The sequence below is a fragment of the Saccopteryx bilineata genome, chromosome 3 (assembly GCF_036850765.1).
Source record: "Saccopteryx bilineata isolate mSacBil1 chromosome 3, mSacBil1_pri_phased_curated, whole genome shotgun sequence".
Lineage (NCBI taxonomy): Eukaryota > Metazoa > Chordata > Mammalia > Chiroptera > Emballonuridae > Saccopteryx > Saccopteryx bilineata.
Genome location: NC_089492.1, coordinates 138,938,198 through 138,952,133, shown reverse-complemented (window position 1 = coordinate 138,952,133; position 13,936 = coordinate 138,938,198). Strand labels below are relative to the sequence as shown.

Here is a 13,936-nt window from a genome sequence, read left to right as displayed (position 1 = left end):
GCATAGCAGTGCCAATTATTATAGCTGTGAAGGAACCCAAATCTAAATTGGTCTATAGGTTGGATCGCTACCCTCAGTTTATTTAAAACATAGCATTTGAAGAGAGGTAAAATACCAGCACACTGTGTCTTCACCTTTTTTTTCCCCCCAAAGCAGATTTGTTGGGTTTATTAGCAACGTTGAGCTGTAGCAGGGCAGTCAAGAGGAATGTGCCTATTGTGATAGGCCTTCTTTGTAGGTTAATTCTAATAGGAATAATCATCTCTGTTGATTTATAAGGATGACATTGAGTGGAGACATTGATTCAGAAGAAGAGAACAGCTATGAACAGTTTGATTTATGGTGGTATTAAAGCAAATGATTCAGCTTCAGTTTGTACAGTCTAAGGTTGCATGTCCAGTGGTTAGTCGTTGAAATATATTTAGCATAGAGCTGTCAATTTCTCAGTGAGAAGCACACCCCTGATAGAATGTATAATTTATCATGTTGAGGCCAGGACCATATTTTGTGCTTGATATGTGGGAGGGTGCTAGCAGCATATCAATAGTTCTTATGAGAGGACTACTTTAGAATGGAATAAATAACCTTATCAGACACTAATTTTACGAGACAAGAAGGTAAATGCAGCAGGTAATCAGAGAGCAAGTAAATAGCAGCAGCCTGATTTTCAGAACCATTGCCACTCAGGTTGCAAGATATCCTTCCTATTTAAGAGTGAAACTCAGCTGCCACAGGGAGTATAATACTATCAGTGGTCAGTCTTGATGGGAAGAAAACAAAGTAGCCTTTTGTTATGACATGGGGTCCCTCATCTGTCAAGCATGATGGATTTGTAGTGCTTCCTGGAAGTCTTGGTCTCCTCAGAGTGACTTTAGCATCCTTTTCTCAGTTCTCCCATAGCCCTTTCTGTATCCCTTAATTGTAACCTGAGTCACACTAAGGCACAGTTGTTGCCTGCTTTGGTTATCTCTACCTTGAAACCATAAGCTACTCCAGAACAAGGTTCGAGTCTTTTCCAGCATGTCATATGCATGGATGGGTGCACTAAATATTGGGTGTGACATTTTTCAGTGTCCATCATGCGCCAGAAGTTTGTCTAATGTGTACCGGTGCTGTTAGGAGCCTTTAGTTTCTAATCTGATTGCAACGTGACCACCTCACACAGTTCTCATTCTGATTTCCCCATTGCTAACTTGACAAGTTTGGACCAGACAGATAATCTTCAAGTACTTTCTGAATTATTCATTTTGACAGGATTTTTATTTATTATTTGTATATTTATTTATTTAATTATAAAATCTGTATGATTTTTAGAGAGAGAAGAAGGGAGAGAGACATAGGCAGAGAGACAAACATTGGTCCAGTGCTCCACGTATTCATGCCATCACTGGTCAATTCTTATATGTGCCCTGACTCATGATTGAACCCGCAACTTTGGCATGCCAAAGTAGTGCCTTAATCAATTAAACTACCCAGCCAGGTCCCTATTCATTTTGAATCCCTAATATAACCAGTTCTTTCAGTGATAATTATTTCTAATGGGCAATGTGTGTTTCCATAGGGAGCATGACTTCGGCAACTTCACCTATCATTTTAAAATGGGACCCCAAAAGTTTGGAAATCCGGACACTAACAGTGGAGAGGCTTCTGGAGCCGCTTGTTACACAGGTAAGGGATGTGCTGGGACACTTCATTACATGCGAATGTTTCTATTATGACATGTACATTCTTATCCTGACTCTCCATAGGACTTAGAAATGCTTAAGAGTGAATAAAGCATGCCGTATAATATGGACAAGTCCTGCCAGGGGTGAAGACGACAGAGATGCAAAGACCCGACTCCGCAGACCAATTTCAGTGACACAGACCCACTTTATTCAGGAAGCAAGTTAGCTATATACACAGGTTCAGCCTGTAGGGTGTTACAGTGTGTCCTTCATAGCCAATGGCTGAAAAGATCAGGGAGCTGCATGGTTGGCGCTCAGTCACTTCCTTATAGGGGGCGAGCTCCCTTCCTGGGTATGCCTAGGAGAGTTCTGGGAGCTGGAGTGTTCTCATAGCATTGCATCAGCCACAGCTGCTAGGAATGTGCTCTGCACTCCACCCACATCTCCCCTTTCTCTTTTAATTAAGGCCAATTGGACTTGATGAATGACAGCTTGCTGTTGTTGTTGCTTCTGAGTGCTTCGCATTATGCATCGGAACCCTAGTAGAACTAAAACAACTATAATACCTATTATACTATATGCTAATAGATTAGCTGTATTAAACAATGAGGCAAGCTTCTGTAATGTTTGACTAGTTAGGACATAGAACAGGGGTCTTAAACAGGGGATTCCTCCTAGGGGTCGGGATGTCATTTCCCTCCCATTGTGTTACAGATACCTTCTAGGTGCCATTAAACACAGTTCCATTTTGATTTTTTAAAATGGACATCTGTCCCTGCACGCCCCCTTCCCACAAAGTTTCCAGCATCCAAACATGGAACGGATGGCTTCCGTACTGCATATGGTTGCAAGGCACATTACACAAATTACAACAACATGACAAATCATAGAATTTCAACAGTTACAGAGGTACATTTCACCAGCACTTTGCCAAAAGTGCAAAATGTCCTGGGCCTTCTTTCTAGCCATGGGAAAAGCTTCCTGGGGCAGGGGAGAGCTTCTAGCAAAGCCGCCTCCCACCCCCATCAGAGTATTTCACATTGTCCAAAATTCGTAAGTCCATCCAACAAAGGAGCCAGTGCCCACTCTGGTCCTAGTCCAGGAAATCAGTCCATGCACATGAGGCCTTAGCCACCACCCCCTCATCCCTGCCGTCCTGGCAGGTCTTACACTGTCCCAAAGAAGAGCACGTGGCAATGGCAGTCAGCATTTCCATCTCTGCTCTGGAGAGCATGATGGCGTTCACCCCTCTGTCCCAAAATGTCAGCAAACCCACCAGCAGCTTAGCAGGCACTCCCTGCCGTTCCAGTGGCCACTTGGCAATGCAAGCCTGGCTTCCATTCATCCTCCCACCACAGCTGCCACCATTTACCTTCTGGAGTCTGCGAATCGCAACTCCAGCCCAATTCTCCTCATCCTCCAAAGATGAACTAAAAATACCAGCTCGTGTTGCCGGACTCGAGCCCCGGGCTACTGCCGCCTGCGTCTGGGAGTCAGCAGTTACTATAGCACACATAAGCAAGAACAGAGCACCAGGGCCTGGGGCCTTGTCAGGGGCAATTCTCTGGGCCCGCTCTGCCAATGCCTCCACATCCCCCCAGGTGATGGGGCATGCACACTGGCCACGAGGTCTTCTTCTGGAGCACTGAGGACATCCTCCCCTCAGGCGTAGTCAACGTGGAGAAGGCCAGGGCTGTGGCTTTGGACAGATGAAGACTGAACCACTTAGTGGGTGCCAAAGAAACCCTGTCAAGCAGGTTGGGGGGTTCCTGGGACCTAAATTGGCTGAAAAACACAAGCATAACCGCTCCCTTGTGTTAGAAGAGGGTGTGATCCCCACCACTGTGCCATGGCTGGGCCTTCCAGTGTCATTTCTGAGAGAGGGGCTGGAGAGAGAGAGAGCGAGAGAGACAGAAAAATAGATAAGACAGACAGAAATAAAAAAGACACATGGGGGCGTATAGGCTGGCCCATGGGTCTGCAGCAGGAACACGTGTTGGAGTTAAAGCTGGGGTAGAAAATGGCGTCTGAGAGGCTGGGGTGGGGCACTGAGCCCTGGCAGGGAATGCGAAGTAGTGACTTCTGCTACTTCGGGTGGCGGAGCTGATGGTGCGGTTTCCAATGTATCTAGTTTTGTTTCTGCACGCTCAACTGTAAGTTCATCATACTCGGTGGCCCAGCCCTTTTCTTCCTCTACGGGAGGGGGGGGCGAATAGGGAGGTAGGGGTTCCTCTGAAAGAGGAGTAGCCTGTAGGACCTTAGGGACCAGTGGAGGACCCCCAGCAGGAGCACCAGTCAAGCAGGCACATATTGCCAATAAGTCAGGAATGTGGCCGAGAGGGAAGGCCCGTCCCTCATGTACCTTGGCCTAATGAACACATCGGAGAGCTCGGGCCCAAGTATCCAGGTCCCAGAGGGGCAAGTCCTCAATCCAGGGATTGAGACCAGAGAGGATCTCCCAGGAAGTACAGGGATCCTTTTCACAAACTTCAACTCACCTACTCTGCAATAGGGCTGCAGGGCTCGAGCCTGCAGGGCTAAGGAGTGAGGCAGAAGGTTTCCCATTGCAGAGGGTCACTCACCCATCCCTTGGATGTCAGTTAGGTCCCTGCCCTATGTTGGGTGCCAGTTGTGGACAAGTCCTGCCAGGGTTGAGGATGACAGAGACACAAAGACCTGACTCTGGGGACCAGGTTCAGTGATGCAGATCCACTTTATTCAGGAAGCAAGCTACCTTATATACACAGATTCAGCCTATAGGTGTTACAGCATGTCCTTCATAGCCAATGGCTGAAAAGATCAGGGAGCTGCATGGTTGGCGCTAAGTCACTTCCTTATAGCGGGCGAGATCCCTTCCTGGGTATGCCCAGGAGGCTTCTGGGAGCTGGAGTATTCTCACAGCATTGCATCAGCCACAGCTGTTAGGAGTGTGCTCTGCACTCCACCCACAGTATAATGCTGATTACTCAATGTATATTACTGCTGGAACTATGAACAATTTTATTGCCCAGTAAGATTGCCTTTTATAAAACTCTTTACATGATTTTTTTTTAATTATGTTGATGAGATAATTAAAGAGGGGGACTCCTTGAAGGAGACTCTCATTTGAAGTAGTAGATTCAGATTCTAAATAAACCATTCTTAGCATACTTTCTGATGCTAATGCACAATTCAGAAGAACTGTATTGACTACTGCAGAGCAAAGGTTATTTACTGATCTACTTTTTCTTTAGTTTACAAGGGAGAATGCATTATGTGGGGATAGTGAAATGCTCCATTTTTCTGTTGCCATGGTTGTCACATTGTCGCTTTGTGACAAGATGACCGTCAACAGAAAAAAATGCACTCCAGATTTTTAAGTCATAAAAGTTACTTTTAGTGTCTTGTGAAGCATAGTCTTTATTATATTAACTCAGAAATTTATGAATGTAAAAATTCAAGATTTTATGATATATGTGTAGAGAAATATTGTACTAAATTAAGTAGAGGCCCTTCATATTGGTTTTCTATAGCTGCTATAGCAAAAACCATTGGCTTAGTGGATTAAAGCTTCACAAATTTATTTTCTTAGGGTTCTGCAGGTCAGAAGACCTAAAGTCAAGGTATTGGCAGAGCTGCATTTATTCTGGAGGGTTTAGCAGAAAATCCATTGTCTTGCCTTTTCTAGTTTCCAGAGGCCACATGCCTTCTCTGGCTGCTTCCTCCATATTTAAAGCCAGCAATGTAGCCTCTTTAAATCTTTCTCTGACTCTGAGCTCTGATTCTGTCCTCACAGCCCTCTTTTAAGGACTTTGTGATTGTGTTGGACCCACTCAGATGCTCAAGAACAATCTCTTCTTAAGATCCTTAGCCAAATCACATCAAAAATGTCCCTTGCCACCCTGGCCAGATAGTTCGGTTCTGAAGTGCAGAAGTTGCCGATTTAATTCCAGGTCAGGGCACACAGGAGCAGATAGATATTCCTGTCTTTCTCTAAAAATCAGTAAATAAACATTAAAAAATAAAAAAAATAAAAAGTCTCTTGTCATTTAAGGTAACATAATCAGTTTTAGGAATTAGGCATCAACATCTTTGTGGGTCATTATTCAGTTTATTATAGTCTGCACTCTGCCCTCCAGAAATTTACATCCTTTCTACATGCAAAACATATTCACTACATCTCCAGATCCCTAGAAGTCTCAACCCACTGTAGCATCATCTTATGTCCAGAACCACATCTAAATTTCATCAGCCTTGAAGTTAATCTCATCTAAATCATCTAAATTAGTTATGGGGAAGGTTCTGGTTATTTTCCATCCTTCACCAAGTTTCTCTCTATCTATGTACCTGTGAAACTAGATAACAAATTCTATACTTCCAAAATGCATGGTGGGACAGGCATATAATAGTTCTAGACATCCCACTTAAAAAGAGAAAACCCTGGTAGGATAGTTTGGTTGGAAGAGCATCATCCTGAAGTGCAGAGGTTGCTGGTTTAATTCCTCGTCAGGGCACATGCAGGAACAGATCTATGTTCCCTATTTCTGTCTCCCTCTCTCTCTAAACACAATAAATAAAAATTAAAAGGAAGAGAGTGGAAAGAAAACAGGATTACTAGTCTTAAGAAATTAAGAAATCTAACAGGGCAAACTCCAGATTTCAAAACCTAAGAAAAATCTCTGTGGCTTGAGACTCTGCCCCCTGGGCTTAATTCTAGAGTCTCTGCACTACCATTTCTTATTTATAAAGAGCAGCACATATTTTTAGCTGAATATTTTTATCAGCGCTCTGTCTGTACAATTTTGAGAGACCAGCAGCCATTTTGAATTTTATTCTTTGTCTGTCTCTTTCAGTTCAAACTGGCAGTGTTTCTATCTACTGATATAACAGTCTTAAAAAACTTGTGGTTCTCTTCTGTATGTCTCTGGAAATCCTGCTATTACAAAACAAGCTGGCCTCACCAGGCGGTGGCGCAGTGGATAGAGCGTCAGACTGAGATGCAGAGGACTCAGGTTTGAGACCCCAAGGTCACCAGTTTGAGCACGGGCTCAACTGGTTTGACCGTAGCTCACAGCTTGGACCCAAGGTCACTGGCTTGAACAAGGGGTTACTCAGTCTGCTGAAGGCCCATGGTCAAGGCATATATGAGAAAGCAATCAATGAACAACTAAGGTGTTGCAAGGAAAAAATGATGATTGATGCTTCTCATCTCTCTTTGTTCCTGTCTGTCCCTATCTATCCCTCTCTCTGACTCTCTGTCTCTGTAAAAAAAAAGAAAAAAAATTAAAAAATAAAACAAGCTGGTTCTAGCCTGTAGCTAAGTGGATAGAGTATTGGCTTGGCATATGGATGTCCTGGGTTCAATTCCCAGTCACTGCACACAGGAGAAGCAACTATCTGCTTCTCTCCCCTCCATTTCCTCCTCCCTTTTTCTTCCCTTTCCCCCTCCCTCTTCTTAGTCTCTTCGCCTCCCAGAGTTAGTGGCTCAATTAGTTTGAACATTGGCCTTGGGCACTGAGGATAGCTTGGAGGGTTGGTTTGGGCATCAGACTCAGCCACTAAAAATAGCTCAGTACTCGAGCATTGGCTCTAGACAGAGGTTGCCGGGTGAATCCTAATCTGGGTACATTGCTTCTCTATCTCCCCTCCTTTCACTTAAAAACAAGAGCAAAAAAACCCAAAACGCTATATCATAGAACTTTCTCAGATAATCTGAACTCCTTTTTTTTTTTTACCTCTGCTGAAGTGGTTGAGGGAGTTCATGAATTATATTTCAAATCTCTTCACAGAGCTTTTTAAAAATTATTATTTTATTTCTATTTATTGGCTTTGGCCGATTGCTCAGTGGATAGAGTATGGGTCCTGTTTATGGACATCCTGGGTTCAATTTCCAATCAAGGAACACAGGAGAAAGTGACCATCTGTTTCTCCCCTCCTCCCCTTCCCTCCCTTTTCTCTCCCTCTTCGCCTCCCACAGTCAGTGGCTTGATTGGTTCAAGTGTGTCCCCAAGCACTGAGGATAGCTCCATTGGAGCACATCAGCCTCAGGTGCTAAAAATAGCTTGGTCCAGATGGGATTTTCAGGTGGATCCTGTTTGGGGTGCATGCAAGAGTTTGCCTCACTATCTCCCCTCTTCATTCATATATATATATTTAGTGCGAGAGGAAGGAAAGAGAGAAAAGAGATACAGGAACATTAAGCTGTTCCTGTATGTGCCCTGACTGGGAATTGAACTGGCAACCTTTGTGCTTCGGGACAAAAACTTTCTGTATTACAAAATATTCTGAGCTTTTAAATCTTGTAAGGTACTAGCCAAACGTTAATCAAACAAAATTGGCTTTGTCTACAGAGATTGCTTTCCTAAAATTGAGTTTCTAATTTTGGTGCCTTTTGCAATCTGCATAGGGTGAAAATTGTGCAAATCATCAGTTCCTGGTTCCTTTTATCCTAATAGTTTTTCCCTCAACTTATGTCTTTCCTCTCACATTTTACCATGAGCAGGATGAAAAAATCACTTTGGGAATTTCCTCAGCTAAATATCCAAGTTCATCACTTACGATTCGGATTTCCACATAACTGGAGGAAGCAGTTCAGCTGAATTTTCTGTCACTCTTTAATAAAGACATCCTTTCATCCCATTTCCAAGATGGCAGACTTTGTTCTATTGTACCTCACAAATGTGATTTCTACAAATTGAAGGAAAGACCCTCCACCCGCAGGAAGATTATGGTGCTCTGCAGGCTTGGCTGATTTTTAGCATTAAAGTATTTTTAATTAAGATGTGGATATTGTTTTATAGACATGATTGCACACTTACTAGACCACACTATAGTGTAAATGTAACTTCTACATGCGCCAGGAAACCACAGAATTTGTGTGACTCGCTTTATTGCAATATCTATTGCGATCCTCGCTTTATTGCGGTGGTCTGGAACCAAATTTATAGTTATCTCTGAGGTATGCCTGTAACTTATTTCTTATTTCCTCTGGACCCTCACCAGCATCCCATTTAACGGTCTGCTAACAGTCCACTTATAATTATGTAGAAATTCTCTCAGGCAATACAGACTTTCTCTGTTATGCTCCTCACCAGTAGGACCTTTAGCATTTATATTTTTACTAACAGTCTGCTCAAGGCAATCTAGGATTTTTCTATCATGAGTCTCAAAAATCTTTCCAACCTCTGCCCATGATCAACCCCAAGGCCACTTCTACCTTTTAGGGATTTGTTATAGCAGCACCCTGCTTCCCAGAACCAAAAATCTATTCAATATATTTTCCAGTTATTGCTGGAACAAATCACCACACTTTTCTTAGCTTAAAACAACACATATTAATGATACATGCTAGGGGTCAGAGGTTCTAAAGTCAAGATTTTGGTAGGCGGGGCTTTAAGGAGGAAGTTTCTTGCCGTTTTCAGCATCTGGGGTGCACCTGCATTCCTCATGGAGTGCTTTCCTCCAGCTTTGCAACCTCTCACAGAATGCCTACAACCCTTTCTGACTTCAGCTTCTACCCTCACATCTTGCCTCTGATTCTAACCCTCCTACCTCTCTCTACTCGGATCCCTTGAGGCCAGCCACATATTCTAAAGTAATCTCTCTATTTTGTGACCTCTAACCTAATCCTGTCTGCAGAGTCCCTTTTGCCATGAAAAGTAGAATATTCACAAATTCTAAGGATTACGAAGTGGACATTTTTGTATGTAATTGTTGAAACGTTTCATTAGGTTTAGGCACATTTTTCATTTGGTTATGATCCTTGTTAGTCCTATAAGATTTTCTTAAAGAAACAGCTAATACTGATAGGCTCTTAGATTTGGGAGTATGTTGGCTATTCAGATTGTAATCTGTGGTTTAAACCTGATTTATGGATTGTTTGTTACTGTTCTGTAGTAAACACATAAATTGAGGGTGAGCACTTTGAAAATTATTTGACAGTTTTACAAACTAATTTTATGTCTGTTGAATCTGATAAAATTTGTACTTGCATTTTTATATTTAAATTTTTTTTTGAAATTATTATTTGTTTTTGTATTTTACAAAAGTTTTCATTTGTGAGCTATTGAATAGCAAAATATGGCCTTTGTTCATGGATAGCTTGAGAAAGACTGGTTCAGTCTGAGTAATATGGTAGTTTTGTCAGCCCAGTTAAAAGCAGACTGCCTTTTTGTATCCTTGGATTTTTTACTTCATATTTCATATCAATATATTTAATCTATATCATACATATTGTGAGAAACAATGATTAAAACCTGGTGCATGGTATAAGGTACATGTTGAATATATGTAGTTTCTATTTTTCTTTTTCTAATGGCTATATAGTCAGACTCATACTAGCCATAAACCAATATTGCATAAATCAGTGAGAAGGATATGGGTGATCATAGCATGGGGAAGCATAATATAACACATAAACTTGATGTTATTTCTTAAAATTCTCATATATATTTATATTTAGGTTTTGTTCTTAGAATAGCATATCAATGATTATAATTAAACATTGTTTCCTATATACTTTTCAGTCTAATTTCAACTCAGAATGTCAGATGAAGACAATGCATTAAAGGTATATTTTGATAGTAAGGACAATAAACTAATTCATATTTGTTCTCTTAATGCAGTAGAAGGGTGAAAACTTAGTGAGTTTCACGCAGTGATTTAGCACTATAACTGGTTTAATATCCCTCCAGTATCTCTTAATATATATTAATAAATGGTTTCTGTTTTTTTTCTTTCTTTTTTTTTGTATTTTTGTATTTTTCTAAAGTTGGAAATGGGGAGGCAGTCAGACAGACTCCCGCATGTGCCCGACCAGGATCCACCCAGCATGCCCACCAGGGGGCGATGCTCTGCCCATCTGGGGCATCGCGCTGCTGCAACCAGAGCCATTCTAGCGCCTGAGGCAGAGGCCATAGAGCCATCCTCAGCGCCCGGGCCAACTTTACTCCAATGGAGCCTCAGCTGCGGGAGGGGAAGAGAGAGACAGAGAGGAAGGAGAGGGGAGGGGTGGAGAAGCAGATGGGCGCTTCTCCTGTTTTCCCTGGCCAGGAATCGAACCGCGGACTCCTACACGCCAGGCCGACCCTCTACCACTGAGCTACCTGGCCAGGGCCGGTTTCTGTTTCTTACTGGTGTTCTTACACTGATTAAAAAATCATTTTTTCAAAAATATGATTTTTAAGATAACTTCTTTTTATATTATCTTCCCATAATATTATGGCTGTGCTATCAAGACTATACATTATCTCCCCTGAAATACAACCCTATTTGATGACCCTTTGAGGATATATGAATAAGAAGGGAGAGATAAGAGAACATTAGGTATAAACTCCATGCTCAACATTTATAACAAAATATGGACAGAAAGAGAAAATTAAACCAAGTCTCTATTTATGTCAAACACATACACATACATACCACTTTATATATTGAATAAAGTTTCTATCAATATTCAATGACATTGTATGCTTATAGCAGCCTATAGTATCTGATAAGGATGGATAAAGTACATAATAAACATCAGAAATTAAGGGATTCTCTGTAAAATTTACCCACTGTCATAAGAAAATGACATCAGGAATTTACTGTTGTTAAACATTTTAAATAGCCAACAGAACTTTAACTTATTTTAATCATTATGTATATGAGGGTGCATGTTTATTTTATGATGTTGAAATGACAAGATCCCATATCAACAAGTTTTACATTATAGAAATCACAAAATTTTGAATGAGGAGAGATTCATCTTAGGAAAATAAGTCTTTGAAAAAGATGCCTGAAATTTTTCAAAAACTCAGAAAATTAAAACTTGTAAAAGCCACATTCTATGATACCTATCAGGAAACTAAAATCATTTCCTAGGAGACTTTATTAGAAAATTGAGAATGAAATACGTAATTAAGACTCTTAGATAACTCTTATAACTGAAGGGAAATTACAAACTATATGGTAATGAAAAAGGTCATCTCTTTCAAACAGATTATACACACCAGTAAAAGCTGTGCTCACGAAGAATTTTAGCCTTAAATGCTTTTGTTATTTAAGAAAAAAGACAAAAATACACTAAGTACTTATCTTAAGAAATTAGAAAAAAATTAAAGGACCTAGGAAAACAGAATTTCATAATGGAAACTGGAATCATTAAACCAATACAACTGTTAAAAAATTTAAATAAAAGTAGTATTTGATTCTTCTTTGAAATGGAATAAAATTTCTTTCAAGCACAAATTATGGAAAATATATAGAGTAAGAATATATAAGATTATAAATGACAAAGCAAAAATAACTCTGGGAACAAGAGAGATTAAAGAAGCATAGAATATTACATGCAATTCTACACCAATAAAATATGAAAACCCAGAAGAAGGAAATAACTTCTAGAAAAATTTAAATTACCAAACTTGATATAAGATGGAGTGCAAAGCTGAAATAAGCCTTCTACGTATTAGAAAGCTGTTTAAAGATATGTTATCAAAAAGCATCAGAACAGATAGATGTGTAGCTGAATTATCACACATTTAAAGAACTTATAATAATTGCCTGACCTGTGGTGGCGCAGTGGGATGGGGCATCGACCTGGAACACTGAGGTCGCCGGTTCAAAACCTTAAGCTTGCCTGGTCAAGGCACATATGGGATTTGGAGTTGATGCTTCCTGCCCCCCCCCCTTTCTCTGTCTCTCTCTTCTCTCTGAAGAAAAATTGAATGAATAAAGTCTTAAAAAAAAAGAAAAGAAAAAAACATTAAAAAAAAGAACTTATAATCACAATGTTATTTAAACTACTGTTTCATAGGATCAACTCCTCAATCATTTAAGAATCATAATTTCAATATTAATAATTTAACATACTTTAAAATAACTTTAAAGGATAATGTCTCTATCTCATTTCTGAATTTAAATGAAAATGAAAATACATAAAATATATAATAGTAAGTAGGATCCAGCAATATATCAAGAAATCAGTATACAAATGACAAAATAAAATTTTTAAGGAATATAATGATAGTTTATTAGGAAATAAATAAAAATTATTTCAGTAGCTCAATAGAATTTTGGTTATTTCTAATAAAAGTTCTTAATAGAAATAGGACCAAACTTTTAAAATAAGGGAGGAAATGTATTATGTAAACTTGGGAATAAGACAGATAAAACATTTTTGAGATATGATTGTATACCATTAAAATTTATGTGAGAATGGGGTTCAGTGACTAGATATAAGATAAATATACAAAAAAGTTGTTTTTATTCATTTAAATCAGCTAAAAATCAAACCAGGAAAATACAGTTGACCCTTGAACAACACAGATTTGGATTGCACCTGTCCACCTATATTGGGATTTTTTCAATAAATACCAATACTCTTCCATTTGCAGTGGGGAGTTTATGGATAAGAAGGGTCAACTCTATGCACTGATCTATCCCATTTTATATTGGGGACTTCAGAATACTGGATTTTGATATCTGGGGGATCCTGGAGCCAATCCCTACAGATACAGAGGGACAACTTAACTTTTTGAGAAGTAGAAAGTTATTCATGGATTTTTGACTGCAGGGGTGAGAGTGCAATCCTTAACTTCAGTGTTGTTCAAGGACCAACTATATTATCTTTACAGTTGAACAAGCTTAAAAAAAACAATTATTTTTTATAAATAAAATGCACATTAACTTTGGGATTTTTTAAATGTGCAAGTTTGTAATTATTTTCATTGAAGTAGAGATTGTGTAGCACAGGCTTTGGAATCAAGGAGGCTTAACTGTGAGTGTGGTATTCATTCTGATACCTAGACTAGATTAATGTCCCTTTAAATGTAAAGTTTATTTTTTTATTTTTTTTTAATTTTATTTTTTTAATGGGGCGACATCAATAAATCAGGATACATATATTCAAAGATAACAAGTCCAGGTTATCTTGTCGTTCAATTATGTTGCATACCCATCACCCAAAGTCAGATTGTCCTCTGTCACCTTCTATCTAGTTTTCTTTGTGCCCCTCCCCCTCCCCCTTTCCCTTTCCTTTTTCTCCCTCCCCCCCCCCCCCCCCCCGTAACCACCACACTCTTATCAATGTCTCTTAGTTTCACTTTTATGTCCCACCTACGTATGGAATAATGCAGTTCCTGGTTTTTTCTGATTTACTTATTTCACTTCGTATCATGTTCCCACCATTTTGCTGTAAATGATCCGATGTCATCATTTCTTATGGCTGAGTAGTATTCCATAGTGTATATGTGCCACATCTTCTTTATCCAGTCATCTATTGAAAGTTTATATAATAATAATTTGTACCT

The 13,936-nt window shown here is 39.8% G+C and overlaps 1 protein-coding gene across 4 annotated transcripts in view; it reads left to right on the top strand.

The window, feature by feature from the left end:
- Positions 1-13,936, top strand: part of CTNNA2 (catenin alpha 2) — a 1,254,514-nt gene that overhangs the window by 153,053 nt on the left and 1,087,525 nt on the right. For all 4 annotated transcript variants that reach the window (XM_066267520.1, XM_066267518.1, XM_066267521.1 and 1 more), the window contains one exon: positions 1,562-1,668. In XM_066267520.1, the coding sequence (XP_066123617.1) occupies positions 1,567-1,668 (102 nt within the window). In that variant the 5' untranslated portion in view covers positions 1,562-1,566. The remainder of the gene's footprint in view (positions 1-1,561; positions 1,669-13,936) is intronic.